This window comes from Coffea arabica, chromosome 1e (assembly GCF_036785885.1).
Source record: "Coffea arabica cultivar ET-39 chromosome 1e, Coffea Arabica ET-39 HiFi, whole genome shotgun sequence".
Taxonomy (NCBI): domain Eukaryota; kingdom Viridiplantae; phylum Streptophyta; class Magnoliopsida; order Gentianales; family Rubiaceae; genus Coffea; species Coffea arabica.
In genome coordinates this window covers 22,550,361-22,569,742 of record NC_092311.1, presented here as the reverse complement: position 1 = coordinate 22,569,742, position 19,382 = coordinate 22,550,361, and the positions used below count along the sequence as shown (strand labels likewise).

Below are 19,382 nucleotides of genomic sequence, written 5' to 3'. Positions count from 1 at the left end.
AGCCCCTTGGGCCTTCACTTGACCGAAAGCTAGCCCAACTAACTATAGATCCCCGTACGGCTCAGCGAGGGTACTTAACTGCGGCTCAGCCCGCCGTTTGGAGCTTGAACATTTGCATCTTCAATTGTAAGCAGCATTTTAGTAGTCGTGCAAGGATATTCCAACTCAATTCCTTCAATGACCGGTTTCTCTTGGGTTTGGACGGCACGTACCAAGGCTTGAAGGGACTCCTTGAATCTCTTGGCTCGTGCTCGTGTCACTGGGCCTTGGGGCACCTTCACAGGGTCTACTTGTACACTTTGGGCCTCGTGCTCAACCGCATCATTCCCCTCCTCTTGAAAAGGATTTGCCCTCAAATCGTACTCGTCCCCTGCAATAAATGGACTTAGATCAGCAACATTGAATGTAGCACTAACAGTATACTCACCAGGCAGATCTAAGCGGTATGCATTGTCGTTGATGCGCTCAATAACTTGAAAAGGCCCATCTCCTCTTGGTGACAGCTTGCTTTGCCGTTGTTTTGGAAACCTCTCCTTGCGCAAATGTAACCAGACCCAATCACCTGGTTCAAAGACAAGCTTGCGCCTGTGCTTATTAGCTTGTTGGACATATTGGGCCGTCCTCCTCTCGATGTTGGTACGAACCTTGTCGTGTAATGATCTCACGAACTCAGCTTTCTTCTTGCCATCTAAGTTCATATGCTCAGAAGAAGGTAATGGCAACAAATCTAAGGGAGTTAAGGGGTTCAAACCATACACAACTTCAAAAGGCGAGAATTGTGTAGCACTATGCACAACCCTATTGTATGCAAACTCAACATGAGGTAGACACTCCTCCCATGACTTGATATTTTTCTTTATGATTGCACGTAGGAGTGTGGATAAAGTCCTATTGACTACCTCAGTTTGTCCGTCCGTTTGAGGATGACTAGAGGTAGAGAACAACAGTTTGGTTCCCAACCGACCCCATAAAGATTTCCAGAAATAGCTCAAAAACTTGACATCTCTATCGGATACTATTGTCCTAGGTATGCCATGCAAACGAACAACCTCTTTAAAGAATAAATCAGCAATGTGTAAAGCATCATCCGTCTTATGACATGCAATAAAGTGAGCCATTTTGGAGAACCTATCTACCACAACAAATATAGAGTCATGGCCACGCTTTGAACGAGGTAAACCAAGCACGAAATCCATGGAGATGTCAACCCAAGGTTGGTGAGGTATGGGTAAAGGAGTATACAAACCGTTTGGGTTGACCCGAGACTTAGCTTTGTGGCACACACCACATCTTTCAACAATCCTCTCCACGTCCTTGCGCATGCGAGGCCAATGGAAGTGTTCCTGCAATACAGCTAATGTCTTGGTGACACCAAAGTGTCCCATTAGTCCACCACTATGTGACTCCTGAATAAGTAAGTCACGTATGGACCCTCGAGGAATGCACAGCTTGGTAAGATAAAATAAGAACCCATCATGTACAAAGAACTTTTCAAAGTCAGATTTTCCCCAATTCGCATAAGCGTTGGCAAAATCCAAGTCATCCTTATACAACTCCTTCATGAGTTCAAAGCCTAGGAGTTTAGCATCTAAGGCAGTGAGCAAAATGTGTCTCCGAGATAAAGCGTCAGCTACTACATTAGACTTACCTGTTTTGTATTTGATGACGTATGGAAAAGACTCGATGAAGGCTACCCATCGGGCATGCCGTTTGCTCAGCTTTTGTTGTCCTTTTAGGTGCTTGAGAGACTCATGGTCAGTTTTGATGACGAATTCCCGGGCACGTAGGTAGTGTTGCCATGTCTCCAAAGCACGTACGAGGGCAAACATCTCCTTGTCATAAGTTGAATAGTTGAGGACCGCGCCATTTAATTTCTCACTAAAGTAGGCAATCGGTCTCCCTCCTTGCATGAGTACGGCTCCTACTCCTACACCTGATGCATCACATTCCACTTCAAAAGTGAGATCAAAGTTAGGTATTCCAAGGAGTGGTGCATGTGTGAGTTTGTGTTTCAGCAATTGGAAAGCCTTATCTTGGGCTTCCCCCCAAAAGAACTTCTCGTTCTTCTTTATGACCGCGGTAAGAGGTGCAGCAATGGTGCTAAAATCCTTCACAAAGCGACGGTAGAAGCTTGCTAATCCATGAAAGCTGCGCACATCACTTACAGAGGTAGGTGTTGGCCACTCTTGGATGGACTTAATCTTCTCTTCATCTACATGAATGCCCTGCGCACTTACAACATATCCTAGAAACACAACACGATCAGTGCAAAATGTGCACTTCTTAAGGTTGGCATATAGCCTTTCCCTTCGAAGTACTGCAAAGATGGCTTTGAGGTGCTCAAAGTGTTCCTCTAAGCTTCTACTATAAATCAGAATATCATCAAAGTAAACCACTACAAATTTCCCAAGAAAAGGTCTCAAAACATGGTTCATCAAACGCATGAAGGTACTAGGTGCATTAGTTAAGCCAAATGGCATTACTAACCACTCATATAGACCATGTTTAGTTTTGAAAGCGGTTTTCCACTCATCTCCCTCTTTCATTCTTATTTGGTGGTAACCACTTTTCAAATCAATTTTAGTGAATATAATGGCACCATGCAATTCATCTAACATATCATCTAACCTAGGGATAGGGTGACGATATTTTACCGTGATTGCATTGACTGCTCGACAGTCGGTGCACATTCTCCACGCTCCATCTTTCTTTGGCACGAGAATCACTGGTACAGCGCATGAACTTAGACTTTCTCTAGCCCAACCTTTCCTTAGCAATTCCTCCACTTGCCTTTGCAATTCCTTTGTTTCCTCAGGACCCATTCTATAGGCTGGTTTGTTAGGCAATGGTGCTCCAGGAATGAGATCGATTTGGTGCTCGATTCCCCTTAGCGGTGGTAGTCCATCAGGTACATCCTCAGGAAACATGTCCTCAAATTCCTGCAAGAGAGGTAAAATAGTATAAGGCAAGGAGTCAGTGGGTATGGATGAAGTGACCAACTCTTCTTTGCACACAAGCACAAGTAAGAGTTGGTTGGAAGACAAAGCTCGCCTTACATCTTTGGCTTTTGCTAGCAAGCTTAGCTTCCCCTTATTTTCTTCTCTCATAGCCGACCCACTTGTTGCCTTTTTCTTCCCTAGGGTTTCGGCCCTACTCTCTCCTTTTTCTTCCTCACTTTTCTCTCGCTTTTTCCTCTCAAGTTCTAGCTCATACTCCCTTTGGAGCCTCATTTGATGTTCATACACTTGTTTTGGGGTGAGAGGTACAAGTGTCACCTTTCTATTGCAATGAGTAAAGACATATTTATTAGCTCTTCCCTTGAATTCGACATCGCGATCATATTGCCAAGGCCGTCCAAGAATGAGGTGACTTGCTTGCATTGGCACGACATCACAAGTAACCTCGTCTTCATACTTGCCAATTCGGAATGGCACTTTTACTTGTCTAAACACACGGACTTCCCCTTCATTGTTCAACCATTGAAGACGATAAGGTCTTGGATGTTTGATAACTTGGAGCCCTAGCATTTCTACCATGAGTAGACTAGCGACATTGGCACAACTCCCACTATCAATAACAACACTACACACCTTATCCTTGATATGACACCTTGTGTAGAAAAGGTTGTCCCGTTGTACCTCCAGTTCCTCCTCTTTGGCGCGGGTAGTGAGGACCTTTCGAACCACTAGGCATCCAATCTCCTCATGCGTAGGTATCTCCTCACTCGATTCATTCTCTTCCTCTTCTAGAGGCGGTATCCCCTCGTACTCCTCTTCCTCATCTGATACAATTTCCCCATTTGGCAACATCAGCATGGTCCTTTGGCTGGGGCATTGAGAAGCGATATGGCCAAATCCTTGACACTTAAAGCACTTGGTGTCTCGACCACGCGGTTTGGTAGCTGCATTATTAGCCTCAAAGTCAGGCTTGGGCGTTGCCTTGGAAGGGAGGCCATTCGGCCTTGGAGGGTAAGAAGGAGCTGCGGCTTTCTCCTCCCTTTTTGGTTGAGAAGTGCGCCAATTTCCAGCTTGATAAGTAGTGCGTTGTCGCGCAGTACCCCTCCTCTTGAGGCGCCGTTCAATTGTAACCGCCTTCTCGAGCATTTCATTCATGTCGAGGTAGTGTTGGAGTTCCACTACTTCGGCAATCTCGGGCCTCAATCCATGTAGAAAACGAGCCATAGTGGCCTCTCCATCTTCACGTAAATCCGCCTTCATGATGGCCATTTCCATCTCCTTGTAATAATCCTCAACTGACATGGACCCTTGGTTGAGAGCTTGTAGCCGACGGTGTAGATCTCGACTATAGTAGCTCGGAACGAACCTTTTTCTCATCAGACTCCTCATTTCCTCCCAAGTTTCCAAAGGTCTCTCACGATTTCTCCTTCGGCTTAGTCTAAGTTGGTCCCACCAAATGGAGGCGTAGTCAGTGAATTCTACGGTTGCTAGTTTCACCTTTTGCTCCTCCGTATAGGTGTGGCATTCATAGACTAACTCAATTTTCCGTTCCCATTCCAAGTACGCCTCGGGGTCCGACTTGCCTTGGAATGAGGGAATCTTGAGTTTGACACCTTTAATGGTGTCGTCTCCTCGACGTTGGAACCTTTGATCATTTTGGTACCTTCCCTCAAATGCTTCCTCTTCATCGTTTGAGTATGCCGATTCTTTGCCCTTACTCGGGGTAGGTGGAGGTCTCGAGTTCTCCAACTGATCAATTCGATCATGCAATGGCTCAATTTCATTCTTGAGCAATCGCTTGAACTCCCCCATCATGGCTTCCAACTGTAGTTTGATGTCCATGGTTTGGCTACCCACTCCACTAGACATATTTAGTTCACCTGCAAAACAAATAAACAAAAACGAGTTCCTCTCTCTTTTTTTTTTTTTTTTTAATACGATGTATAGGTCACTCACACTCGTGTTTCACTCAAGTGTATCACTCTCTAAGAATCTTACCAAGCAATTCCTTGGCTTGCTAGTCGCTCGAGTTGAACAAACCAGGGGTCACCGCAGTGTACGTTCTTGACTAGTCAACAAGTGACACACAAGCTAGTAGCAATAAATGGAGGTGAATGACTGAAGACCTAGACACGACTCAAGACTCAGAATATAGCTGGACAACAACTAACGACTCAAAAGAAAGTAAGACAATTAACTTGAATGCTGAAATTTTGAAAATCCTAGAAAACTCTACCCGAAACCCAAATTTCTGGAATGTGTTGAGCTGCTGGTCCGTGGTCTTTTTGGTCCGTGATCTGATTTGGACACTTGGGGTTGCCAAGATTAGAAACCTTGGAGTTTGGTCAGATTTGGGAGTCCCAAGTGGTCCAAATTCGAAATTTTGGGGCTGGTCAGATTTGGAAGTCAGATTTTGCACCAAATTTGGTAAACTTGTAGGCTGTCAAGAATTGGATGTTGTTCAGATTTGGAAGTCCAAGTTTGAATCAGATTTGGTGGCTTGAAGGCTGACCAAGACTAGGGCTGTTCAGATTTGAAAGTCCAAGTTTGAATCAGATTTGGTAAAACTTGAAGGCTGGTCAAGAATTGGAAACTAGAGCCGTCTTTCTTGAAAATTTTTTTTTTTTTTGACCTTTGAATCAGATTTGGTAAAACTTGAAGGCTGGTCAAGAATTGGAAACTAGAGCCGTCTTTCTTGAAATTTTTTTTTGACTTCTGTTGGGGTGTTTTCACACAATAGCCAGCTAGCTTAGACCACAATTTCACAGCAATTAACGTAAACAACTTGGACAGATTTGGTTTCAAGATCAAAGTTCCATGAAAACAAGAACACGGTTGAAGGTTTATTTCAGGTTTCAAGACTGCCAAGATTAACCTCTTTGATCCAAGAAGCTCAAGACTTCCCCAATAAGGTTTTGATGTTCGAGTTTTGCAAAGCAACAACACAAAGGTTCAAGAAACAAGTGCAAACAGATTCGGCAACCCAGCAATTAATTCCAGCAACGACTCAAGGGAATGACAATAAGGTATGCAACACAAGAGATTTTTTTTTTTCTGGATTTAAACAGAACATAAACACAAGACAAAACTGGACAGAAAATTTCGGACAACAAGTAAACAACAAAGACAGATTTCTAACAAGGAAACAACAAAGACAGATTTCGGACTTGACAAACCCGAGCACTTGAGCTACGAATTTAGAAGACTAAAATAGATCTAAAAACGATAAAAAGGGATATTCGTGATACCTCTAACTAGCTCTGATGCCAGCTGATACGAGACGCGGAAGCTACTTCGGATCTAGAGGAACACGATGAAGATTTGACGGAGTTGAACCCGAACTTGGACCACTCAAGAACAGATTTAACGGTAGAGGACGCCACAATCAAGTATGTGTGCTTGATTGATAAGTCAAGAACAGCCTAGGATCAACTCTAGGATGTTCAACTTAGCTTTTACAAGCTAAGGGAATTTCCCACAAGGAATGGACGAAATTCTGGAAATTTTATTCAATACTCTCAAAAAACTGAATGTAACATGCGGCTTGAGGCTATTAATAGCCGTGACTAAGACCTAATAAACTGGAAAAATAATAAGGAAAGTTCGGCCAGCCCCTTGGGCCTTCACTTGACCGAAAGCTAGCCCAACTAACTATAGATCCCCGTACGGCTCAGCGAGGGTACTTAACTGCGGCTCAGCCCGCCGTTTGGAGCTTGAACATTTGCATCTTCAATTGTAAGCAGCATTTTAGTAGTCGTGCAAGGATATTCCAACTCAATTCCTTCAATGACCGGTTTCTCTTGGGTTTGGACGGCACGTACCAAGGCTTGAAGGGACTCCTTGAATCTCTTGGCTCGTGCTCGTGTCACTGGGCCTTGGGGCACCTTCACAGGGTCTACTTGTACACTTTGGGCCTCGTGCTCAACCGCATCATTGGGTCTGGTTACATTTGCGCAAGGAGAGATTTCCAAAACAACGGCAAAGCAAGCTGTCACCAAGAGGAGATGGGCCTTTTCAAGTTATTGAGCGCATCAACGACAATGCATACCGCTTAGATCTGCCTGGTGAGTATACTGTTAGTGCTACATTCAATGTTGCTGATCTAAGTCCATTTATTGCAGGGGACGAGTACGATTTGAGGGCAAATCCTTTTCAAGAGGAGGGGAATGATGCGGTTGAGCACGAGGCCCAAAGTGCACAAGTAGACCCTGTGAAAGTGCCCCAAGGCCCAGTGACACGAGCACGAGCTAAGAGATTCAAGGAGTCCCTCCAAGCCTTGGTACGTGCCATCCAAACCCAAGAGAAACCGGCCATTGAAGGAATTGAGTTGGAATATCCTTGCACGACTACTAAAATGCTGCTTACAATTGAAGATGCAAGTGTTCAAGCTCCAAACGGCGGGTTGAGCTGAAGTTAAGTACCGTCGCTGAGCCGTACGGGGATCTATAGTTAGTTGGGCTAGCTTTCGGTCAAGTGAAGGCCCAAGGGGCTGGCCGAACTTTCCTTGTTATTTTTCCAGTTTATTAGGTCTTAGTCACGGCTATTAATAGCCTCAAGCCGCATGTTACATTCAGTTTTTGAGAGTATTGAATAAAATTTCCAGAATTTCGTCCATTCCTTGTGGCAAATTCCCTTAGCTTGTGAAAGCTAAGTTGAACATCCTAGAGTTGATCCTAGGCTGTTCTTGACTTATCAATCAAACACACACACTTGATTGTGGCGTCCTCTACCGTTAAATCTGTTCTTGAGTGGTCCAAGTTCGGGTTCAACTCCATCAAATCTTCATCGTGTTCCTATAGATCCGAAGTAGCTTCCGCGTCTCGCATCACTTTGTATATTCGATCTTTACACTCCCTTTTGGGGATGGCAATGTCTATAAGTTTCGCTTTAAGTTTTGGATCGTTGCCCTATTTATTCTTGTGATTTATTCAGATTTTAAGTGAGGACTGTAGTGAATGAGTGAGTCCCGGCGAGAGTTGGGCAGGCGGTCCGCCCAACCCTGGGGTACGCCCTAGGGAGAGGTGGGGCCGTCACAGGTGGTATCAGAGCTTAGGCTTCAGATATCTGTAGTGTACCCTAGGCTTGAAGTTTAGGATGCCGGACTGTGGGATTCGATTTGACTTGAATGTTAAGCGATTGAGAGATAAAACCTATAGCTGCTTCGCGTGGTCTCTGTGCGGAGTGACCCTGGACTAAGTGGTGAATAAGTATGAGGGATTAAGTGAAGCTATGAATTGCGAATGTTATAGGTCTTAAATCTTTCTCATGGTATCTGAGGACCATAGATAGGTATGTCAGGTAGGAATTCCGATTGTAGATAGTTTACTCTTGGGACTGCAGCTCGAGATGTGAATTATCTTATTTCGGATTCTCGTGCCTGAGTACTCTAGAGTTGCGGCGCTGCTAAGGACTTGAGACTTGTATTTTGGGAACATGAACAGGCTTTGTCTGACTAGAATGAGCACAAGAGGTCAGGGACATCTAGTTTGGATAGTAAGTGACGTGAGAGACCGGACGGGCTGATACTGGGACGACTTTACCTTTTCCTTTTGATTTACCTGTATATTGTTACTACATGACGTTAGTATACCTGTGTGTACATGGTTATCTGTCCAACTTGATATGTATTTGTGTATTTGCTTATCCGTCTTCTTGATATGGCGTGTTATGTGCGTATATATTGATTTGTGTATTTGGAATGCTAGAATTTGTTACTGTAGTCAATTTACTGTGTTTATTCACTAAATTACCTTTTTGGGGGAAAAGAAAAGAAAAGAGAGGGGGAAAACATATATATGGACGGGAGACGTAGTCGTGGACGTGGAGCTAGGCAAGCTCAAGAACCGAGAGAAGAAAGAGAAACAGTGGCCGAGCAAGAACAGGGACCGAGGGTTGAGGCTGGAGATCAAATGGCGACGGCGATGCAACAAATGACAAATATCCCGGCACGACTGGTAGATCAACAAGGTCAAATGCCAGTGAATCAACCCCGGAATCCTGAGATCGGAGAGGATAAGGCTCTTGAGAGGTTCCAAAAGTTTCTACCTCCGAAATTTCAAGGAGGGCCTGATCCAGATATAGCTGAGCAGTGGTTGGAGGCAATGATTAATATCTTCGCGGCTTTGAATTACACGGAGCAAAGACAAGTAAATTTTGCTGTATTTCAATTCGAAGGACCAGCCCGCGCGTGGTGGAATGTAATTAAGGCCAAGTGGGAAAGAGAACAGACGGTATGGACATGGGCGAACTTTGTAAGGGAATTTAATGAAAAGTATCTCCCACCTTTAGTCCAAGAAAGGAGGGAGGACGAATTTATTGGGTTGCGTCAGGGAACCCTAAGTGTGGCTGAATATGAGACCAAATTTACTAGACTGTCTAAATTCGCTTCCGAATTGGTGGTAACAGAGCGACGGAGAATAAGACGATTTATACAAGGACTAAATTTGGAAATCCAGGAGGCATTAGCGGCAGTTCAAGTTAATACGTTTACAGAGGCTCTTGAGAAGGCCCAAAGAATTGAGGATGTGAAAGCCCAAGTAAAAGCCTTTCAAACGCGGAAAAGAGATACATCCAGCAGTATACCTGAGGAATCTGGAGAAAAGATACTGCTCTCCAAAGTGCAAAAAGTGAACCATTCACCTCGCCCACCTTGGACATTAAGAGCAGTCGATGAAAGGTCCATGAAAGGAAGTCAGATCGGATCAAAGGACATTTCTCGAGAAGATCCAACAGTAGTTCCTCGATTGGCCTGTGGATACTGTGGAAAGGCAAATCACACTGAGAATGATTGCTGGCGAAAAGGGGGAAAATGTTTGATTTGTGGGAGTAGCAATCATCAACTTAGCAATTACCCGAAGAAACAGCCACGAGAGGGTAGTACTCAACAAGTGGAAGGAACCAAACTGAAACAAATTCATGAAAGAGGAAACCGAACAAAGGTATCAACACAAGTTTATGCCGTAGATCAGCACCGAGTTCTGGGGTCCTCCGAGGCGACGGAAGGTATGAATTTCGAGGTCGAAATTCTTTTAAGGGGGAGAGAGTGTGAGGACTCGCAAATTTCTTATATTTTTCTCAAAAATGCCTTTTATTTGGAAATTATTCATTTATTATAGCCTACTACCCAGTAATTCCATAATAAGTGCAAATGAACCTAGAAAGTAGGGTTTCACTTTTCGGTTTCAAGACTGGAGCAAATTAGGGTTTTCGCGATTTTTCACCGGATGATTTTTCGGTACGAAGCAAGGATCAAATTTGGTGATTAAAAGTGACTTTTAGGTGAGAAATAATATGTGATTAGAAGCAATGATATAAGGTTAGTGAATAGGAAGTAAAAACCCTAATACGTGCGATTTAAGGAAAAACGGTGCGAACCGACGTGTACCGCGCACTACCTATTGAACGCACCGCTGGACCACCACTTTCTTACCACATGAGCTCATTGATATTTGAGCAAAATATCCCCTCATTTCCAGCTGCCTTTGACCGAAATTTGTGGCCAAAAGTGCAAGGAGAAGAAAGAGAAAATTTTGTGATTGTGGTTGATCCAAGTGTTGGCAAAACTTGTGGCTTAGACTAATCCTAATCTTCTTGCCTTTTAATCACCATAGAGCAGCCTTTCTTCTTCATTTTTCCTTGAGCTTGGCCGAGACAAGAGAGAGAGAAAGGGGGAGCAAGAGAAAACAATTTTCTTCTTGATTTGCACCATCTAAGTGAGGAATCAAAATTCTAAACCGATTAAAGAGTGAGTTGTGGGCTTGGGAAGCTAGGGGAACTAAAAATTTCCAAAGGTGGTGAAGTATCACTCTTTCAAGCTTTGTTTTGAGGTATAAGATCTGATCATGGTTCTTGTTCTTTTAATTTCTGGTTTAAGATGTTATCTAGCTCATGTTTTGATTAGACTACAAGTTATACAAGTTGTTGTGATGATTTTGGATGATATATGCAAGTTAGGGTTTGATGATTTTCTGCCTAAACTTGTTGTATGGTTAGTATATGTTGTATATAAGATTATATAAGGGGCTTTGGTAGTGATTGGAACAAGGAAAGGAAGAAAATTCAATTGAAAACCAAAATTTCCAGATTTCTGGAATTTCATGTTTCAGTTCTGCCCGGTACTGTTACTCATAGTTAGAGGCCGAATTAGGCTTGGCATAAAACATAAAAGTTGTATATAATGATATTTTATAGGTGCCTACAAAATTTCAACTCAATCAGAGCAACGTAGCCTGTGAAAAGACCGATTTACCCCTGCTGCCCTGTTTCTACCCGAACTTGATAATTGCCTCTGTAATTGGTTAATTTGATTGGGAATGCTTCTGATTTAGTTGTTGATGTCTTCTTAAGAATTGTAGCCTTGTATCTTAGTTTTCGGATGGCTTTGGAATCACTTGATTTGGACTTAGGGAGCCTGACTTGTGATATTTGAGCGAGAATGCGGTTTGTAAACTTGTTTTGACGGTGCTGGTTTGGTATACTGATCTTTTGACCTAGTTGCACTACAAATTGGACTGAGTGACCTTCTTCAATATTGTATCCCTTTCTCTTAGCTTCGAAATGGTATAAGTTTCACCTCAATCCGATAAGCGTAGCCTCGGATGTGCCCATTCCGCAAAACCCTATCAAATCTGTTTTTTTTGTAAACTTCATTTCCGCATTTGTTATTAGTTGATTTATGTCCTTGTATTGTCTTGAGCCTATGGAACGGCTATTGAAATGCATTTGTGTTGTGTATAAACTTGGGCTTGAATGAGAAAAATAATGAAGCCAAAATGGCTGGAAAATTAGGTAAACACAAAGGGCGTGCTGCCCAAATTTTCGCTCAAGGACTAAGTTTCTATTTGAATTTGTATATTTTCGTTTGGCAAATACTATGATCGTTTTACCATTCCAAAACATGATACCTCTTCAATTTGAAACGCCAAATGTTTACTTACTCTGTACCCAAAATATAGAAGTATGAGTTAGGGTTTTATCGGCCACAAGTGAACTACTTTCAAGTACGGTTTTAAGAGTCTTCCTTTTCCATATGATTTTCATCAAAACCCTTGTTATATAACCTCTACTTGAATATATAGTGACTTTTAGTCATACAAACGATTCTTTACGATTCCGAAAGAATATTTTCTTAGCCTATCTATTTGTCTTTTGATTTGTCGTTAGTCAAATGTTTTCCGTTGGAATTCTATAAGCCTTTTGAGCTTGGTTTTGCCATTGATTTTGAAACCCTAGTTATTTTCATCCTTGGGTCCAAACAACCCTCTTTTTACTTGAAAGTTATCTTTACACGTTTTACTCCTAATTAGTCGGGTTTCTTCGTTTCCCCTTAAATGTTTTGCTCGATAAACTGTAATATGTTCTCTTGTTCAATCTTAGGTTTCATTGGTGACTAAGGGTAATATCCGGAAGGATATTTTGCACGTTATTTTGCATAACTAGGTGAGTGTTCTTTGTTTGTTATATTTCCTTGACTTATTGGCTTGTTATTATTGATTGATAATGTGTTAAGTGCTTTTAATGATTGTTAAAACGAGTTTTCTAGGCGAGTGTGTACTTTATCGCACTCGACCTAAATAAATGTAAAATTTTCAATGATTAAATGATTAAATGCTAGTTGCGCATGAATGTAAGCCGTTTGGCTGAACTGGGCCCTGCCCTTCGTTACCGATCGACTCGAGCCAGAAGCGGACTCGGTCGGGCGATATGGTGACCCTGGGTGAATTTGGTATATTCGAGTATTACCTTGTAGTCCGGCTACGTCCGGATGGGTGGAGTCCGGCCAACGTCCGGATGGGTGGAGTCCGGTCAACGTCCGGAAGGGGATGAATGAACGAACGAAGGCACGAGGGTTTACTTCTCAAAAAGGAAATTTTCCAATAATTGGAGGAATAAGGGGAAATGTCTGGGGAACGAACGAATAGCTCCATGTGAGCCCGTATCCTTTTAATGAATGTTACTATCGCTTTCCATTGTAAATGTTTCTTGAATTATTGATACTCCATGTTTAATGTATTGAATTGATTGTTTGATTATCTGTTCGGAACCTCACTGAGCTTTTAGCTCACCCCTTTAGTTTTGTTTTCCTTAACAGGGGACGGCGAGCAGAATGAGAGCATAGACTAGCCAGTCTAGTTCTTTTGTTTCTTTTGTTTCTTTTGTAGTGGTTCTCGCCTAGTGCTTGGCACGGGCTGGACGTATGAAGGATTGAGAACCTTTGTGATGCGGTTGAGCACGAGGCCCAAAGTGCACAAGTAGACCCTGTGAAAGTGCCCCAAGGCCCAGTGACACGAGCACGAGCTAAGAGATTCAAGGAGTCCCTCCAAGCCTTGGTACGTGCCATCCAAACCCAAGAGAAACCGGCCATTGAAGGAATTGAGTTGGAATATCCTTGCACGACTACTAAAATGCTGCTTACAATTGAAGATGCAAGTGTTCAAGCTCCAAACGGCGGGTTGAGCTGAAGTTAAGTACCGTCGCTGAGCCGTACGGGGATCTATAGTTAGTTGGGCTAGCTTTCGGTCAAGTGAAGGCCCAAGGGGCTGGCCGAACTTTCCTTGTTATTTTTCCAGTTTATTAGGTCTTAGTCACGGCTATTAATAGCCTCAAGCCGCATGTTACATTCAGTTTTTGAGAGTATTGAATAAAATTTCCAGAATTTCGTCCATTCCTTGTGGCAAATTCCCTTAGCTTGTGAAAGCTAAGTTGAACATCCTAGAGTTGATCCTAGGCTGTTCTTGACTTATCAATCAAACACACACACTTGATTGTGGCGTCCTCTACCGTTAAATCTGTTCTTGAGTGGTCCAAGTTCGGGTTCAACTCCATCAAATCTTCATCGTGTTCCTCTAGATCCGAAGTAGCTTCCGCGTCTCGCATCAGCTGGCATCAGAGCTAGTTAGAGGTATCACGAATATCCCTTTTTATCGTTTTTAGATCTATTTTAGTCTTCTAAATTCGTAGCTCAAGTGCTCGGGTTTGTCAAGTCCGAAATCTGTCTTTGTTGTTTCCTTGTCAGAAATCTGTCTTTGTTGTTTAGTTGTTGTCCGAAATTTTCTGTCCAGTTTTGTCTTGTGTTTATGTTCTGTTTAAATCCAGAAAAAAAAAAATCTCTTGTGTTGCATACCTTATTGTCATTCCCTTGAGTCGTTGATGGAATTAATTGCTGGGTTGCCGAATCTGTTTGCACTTGTTTCTTGAACCTTTGTGCTGTTGCTTTGCAAAACTCGAACATCAAAACCTTATTGGGGAAGTCTTGAGCTTCTTGGATCAAAGAGGTTAATCTTGGCAGTCTTGAAACCTGAAATAAACCTTCAACCGTGTTCTTGTTTTCATGGAACTTTGATCTTGAAACCAAATCTGTCCAAGTTGTTTACGTTAATTGCTGTGAAATTGTGGTCTAAGCTAGCTGGCTATTGTGTGAAAACACCCCAACAGAAGTCAAAAAAAAATTTCAAGAAAGACGGCTCTAGTTTCCAATTCTTGACCAGCCTTCAAGTTTTACCAAATCTGATTCAAAGGTCAAAAAAAAATTTTCAAGAAAGACGGCTCTAGTTTCCAATTCTTGACCAGCCTTCAAGTTTTACCAAATCTGATTCAAACTTGGACTTCCAAATCTGAACAACATCCAATTCTTGACAGCCTACAAGTTTACCAAATTTTGTGCAAAATCTGACTTCCAAATCTGACCAACCCCAAAATTTCGAATTTGGACCACTTGGGACTCCCAAATCTGACCAAACTCCAAGGTTTCTAATCTTGGCAACCCCAAGTGTCCAAATCAGATCACGGACCAAAAAGACCACGGACCAGCAGCTCAACACATTCCAGAAATTTGGGTTTCGGGTAGAGTTTTCTAGGATTTTCAAAATTTCAGCATTCAAGTTAATTGTCTTACTTTCTTTTGAGTCGTTAGTTATTGTCCAGCTATATTCTGAGTCTTGAGTCGTGTCTAGGTCTTCAGTCATTCACCTCCATTTATTGCTACTAGCTTGTGTGTCACTTGTTGACTAGTCAAGAACGTACACTGCGGTGACGCCTAGTTTGTTCAACTCGAGCAACTAGCAAGCCAAGGAATTGCTTGGTAAGATTATTAGAGAGTGATACACTTGAGTGAAACACGAGTGTGAGTGACCTATACATCGTATTTAAAAAAAAAAAAAAAAAAGAGAGAGAGGAACTCGTTTTTGTTTATTTGTTTTGCAGGTGAACTAAATATGTCTAGTGGAGTGGGTAGCCAAACCATGGACATCAAACTACAGTTGGAAGCCATGATGGGGGAGTTCAAGCGATTGCTTAAGAATGAAATTGAACCATTGCATGATCGAATTGATCAGTTGGAGAACTCGAGACCTCCACCTACCCCGAGTAAGGGCAAAGAATCTGCATACTCAAACGATGAAGAGGAAGCGTTTGAGGGAAGGTACCAAAATGATCAAAGGTTCCAACGTCGAGGAGATGACACCATTAAAGGTGTCAAACTCAAGATTCCCTCATTCCAAGGCAAGTCGGACCCCGAGGCGTACTTGGAGTGGGAACGGAAAATTGAGTTAGTCTATGAATGCCACACCTATACGGAGGAGCAAAAGGTGAAACTAGCAGCCGTAGAATTCACTGACTACGCCTCCATTTGGTGGGACCAACTTAGGCTAAGCCGAAGGAGAAATCGTGAGAGACCTGTGGAAACTTGGGAGGAAATGAGGAGTCTGATGAGAAAAAGGTTCGTTCCGAGCTACTATAGTCGAGATCTACACCGTCGGCTGCAAGCTCTCAACCAAGGGTCCATGTCAGTTGAGGATTATTATAAGGAGATGGAAATGGCCATCATGAAGGCGGATTTGCGTGAAGATGGAGAGGCCACTATGGCTCGTTTTCTACATGGATTGAGGCCCGAGATTGCCGAAGTAGTAGAACTCCAACACTACCTCGACATGAATGAAATGCTCGAGAAGGCGGTTACAATTGAACGGCGCCTCAAGAGGAGGGGTACTGTGCGACAAAGCACTACTTATCAAGCTGGAAATTGGCGTACTTCTCAACCAAAAAGGGAGGAGAAAGCCGCAGCTCCTTCTTACCCTCCAAGGCTGAATAACCTCCCTTCCAAGGCAGCGCCCAAGCCTGACTTTAAGGCTAATAATGCAGCTACCAAACCGCGTGGTCGAGACACCAAGTGTTTTAAGTGTCAAGGATTTGGCCATATCGCTTCTCAATGCCCCAGCCACAGGACCATGCTGATGTTGCCAAATGGGGAAATTGTATCAGATGAGGAAGAGGAGTACGAGGGGATACCACCTCTAGAAGAGGAAGAGAATGAATCGAGTGAGGAGATACCTACGCATGAGGAGATTGGATGCCTAGTGGTTCGAAAGGTCCTCACTACCCGCGCCAAAGAGGAGGAACTGGAGGTACAACGGGACAACCTTTTCTACACAAGGTGTCATATCAAGGATAAGGTGTGTAGTGTTGTTATTGATAGTGGGAGTTGTGCCAATGTCGCTAGTCTACTCATGGTAGAAATGCTAGGGCTCCAAGTTATCAAACATCCAAGACCTTATCGCCTTCAATGGCTGAACAATGAAGGAGAAGTCCGTGTGTTTAGACAAGTAAAAGTGTCATTCCGAATTGGCAAGTATGAAGACGAGGTTACTTGTGATGTCGTGCCAATGCAAGCAAGTCACCTAATTCTTGGCCGGCCTTGGCAATATGATCGCGATGTCGAATTCAAGGGAAGAGCTAATAAATATGTATTTACTCATTGCAATAGAAAGGTGACACTTGTACCTCTCACCCCAAAACAAGTGTATGAAGATCAAATGAGGCTCCAAAAGGAGTATGAGCTAGAACTTGAGAGGAAAAAGCGAGAGAAAAGTGAGGAAGAAAAAGGAGAGAGTAGGGCCGAAACCCTAGGGAAGAAAAAGGCAACAAGTGGGTCGGCTATGAGAGAAGAAAATAAGGGGAAGCTAAGCTTGCTAGCAAAAGCCAAAGATGAATTTGAGGACATATTTCCTGAGGATGTACCTGATGGACTACCACCGCTAAGGGGAATCGAGCACCAAATCGATCTCATTCCTGGAGCACCATTGCCTAACAAACCAGCCTATGTCCAACAAGCTAATAAGCACAGGCGCAAGCTTGTCTTTGAACCAGGTGATTGGGTCTGGTTACATTTGCGCAAGGAGAGATTTCCAAAACAACGGCAAAGCAAGCTGTCACCAAGAGGAGATGGGCCTTTTCAAGTTATTGAGCGCATCAACGACAATGCATACCGCTTAGATCTGCCTGGTGAGTATACTGTTAGTGCTACATTCAATGTTGCTGATCTAAGTCCATTTATTGCAGGGGACGAGTACGATTTGAGGGCAAATCCTTTTCAAGAGGAGGGGAATAATGCGGTTGAGCACGAGGCCCAAAGTGCACAAGTAGACCCTGTGAAAGTGCCCCAAGGCCCAGTGACACGAGCACGAGCTAAGAGATTCAAGGAGTCCCTCCAAGCCTTGGTACGTGCCATCCAAACCCAAGAGAAACCGGCCATTGAAGGAATTGAGTTGGAATATCCTTGCACGACTACTAAAATGCTGCTTACAATTGAAGATGCAAGTGTTCAAGCTCCAAACGGCGGGTTGAGCTGAAGTTAAGTACCGTCGCTGAGCCGTACGGGGATCTATAGTTAGTTGGGCTAGCTTTCGGTCAAGTGAAGGCCCAAGGGGCTGGCCGAACTTTCCTTGTTATTTTTCCAGTTTATTAGGTCTTAGTCACGGCTATTAATAGCCTCAAGCCGCATGTTACATTCAGTTTTTGAGAGTATTGAATAAAATTTCCAGAATTTCGTCCATTCCTTGTGGCAAATTCCCTTAGCTTGTGAAAGCTAAGTTGAACATCCTAGAGTTGATCCTAGGCTGTTCTTGACTTATCAATCAAACACACACACTTGATTGTGGCGTCCTCTACCGTTAAATCTGTTCTTGAGTGGTCCAAGTTCGGGTTCAACTCCATCAAATCTTCATCGTGTTCCTATAGATCCGAAGTAGCTTCCGCGTCTCGCATCACTTTGTATATTCGATCTTTACACTCCCTTTTGGGGATGGCAATGTCTATAAGTTTCGCTTTAAGTTTTGGATCGTTGCCCTATTTATTCTTGTGATTTATTCAGATTTTAAGTGAGGACTGTAGTGAATGAGTGAGTCCCGGCGAGAGTTGGGCAGGCGGTCCGCCCAACCCTGGGGTACGCCCTAGGGAGAGGTGGGGCCGTCACAGGTGGTATCAGAGCTTAGGCTTCAGATATCTGTAGTGTACCCTAGGCTTGAAGTTTAGGATGCCGGACTGTGGGATTCGATTTGACTTGAATGTTAAGCGATTGAGGGATAAAACCTATAGCTGCTTCGCGTGGTCTCTGTGCGGAGTGACCCTGGACTAAGTGGTGAATAAGTATGAGGGACTAAGTGAAGCTATGAATTGCGAATGTTATAGGTCTTAAATCTTTCTCATGGTATCTGAGGACCATAGATAGGTATGTCAGGTAGGAATTCCGATTGTAGATAGTTTACTCTTGGGACTGCAGCTCGAGATGTGAATTATCTTATTTCGGATTCTCGTGCCTGAGTACTCTAGAGTTGCGGCGCTGCTAAGGACTTAAGACTTGTATTTTGGGAACATGAACAGGCTTTGTCTGACTAGAATGAGCACAAGAGGTCAGGGACATCTAGTTTGGATAGTAAGTGACGTGAGAGACCGGACGGGCTGATACTGGGACGACTTTACCTTTTCCTTTTGATTTACCTGTATATTGTTACTACATGACGTTAGTATACCTGTGTGTACATGGTTATCTGTCCAACTTGATATGTATTTGTGTATTTGCTTATCCGTCTTCTTGATATGGCGTGTTATGTGCGTATATATTGATTTGTGTATTTGGAATGCTAGAATTTGTTACTGTAGTCAATTTACTGTGTTTATTCACTAAATTACCTTTTTGGGGGAAAAGAAAAGAAAAGAGAGGGGGAAAACATATATATGGACGGGAGACGTAGTCGTGGACGTGGAGCTAGGCAAGCTCAAGAACCGAGAGAAGAAAGAGAAACAGTGGCCGAGCAAGAACAGGGACCGAGGGTTGAGGCTGGAGATCAAATGGCGACGGCGATGCAACAAATGACAAATATCCCGGCACGACTGGTAGATCAACAAGGTCAAATGCCAGTGAATCAACCCCGGAATCCTGAGATCGGAGAGGATAAGGCTCTTGAGAGGTTCCAAAAGTTTCTACCTCCGAAATTTCAAGGAGGGCCTGATCCAGATATAGCTGAGCAGTGGTTGGAGGCAATGATTAATATCTTCGCGGCTTTGAATTACACGGAGCAAAGACAAGTAAATTTTGCTGTATTTCAATTCGAAGGACCAGCCCGCGCGTGGTGGAATGTAATTAAGGCCAAG

The 19,382-nt window shown here is 43.3% G+C and overlaps 1 protein-coding gene across 1 annotated transcript; it reads right to left on the bottom strand.

Moving 5' to 3' along the window:
• Positions 1-57: 57 nt before the first annotated feature.
• Positions 58-4,799, bottom strand: LOC140016383 (uncharacterized). The gene is made up of 8 exons (XM_072069876.1): positions 4,708-4,799; positions 3,576-4,602; positions 3,119-3,530; positions 2,157-2,698; positions 1,638-2,066; positions 1,381-1,406; positions 428-792; positions 58-370 (listed from the first exon to the last, which is right to left on the bottom strand). The coding sequence occupies exons 1-8, from the start codon at positions 4,797-4,799 to the stop codon at positions 75-77; spliced, it is 3,189 nt and encodes a 1,062-aa protein (XP_071925977.1). The 3' UTR covers positions 58-74.
• Between the last annotated feature and the right edge of the window lie 14,583 nt (positions 4,800-19,382).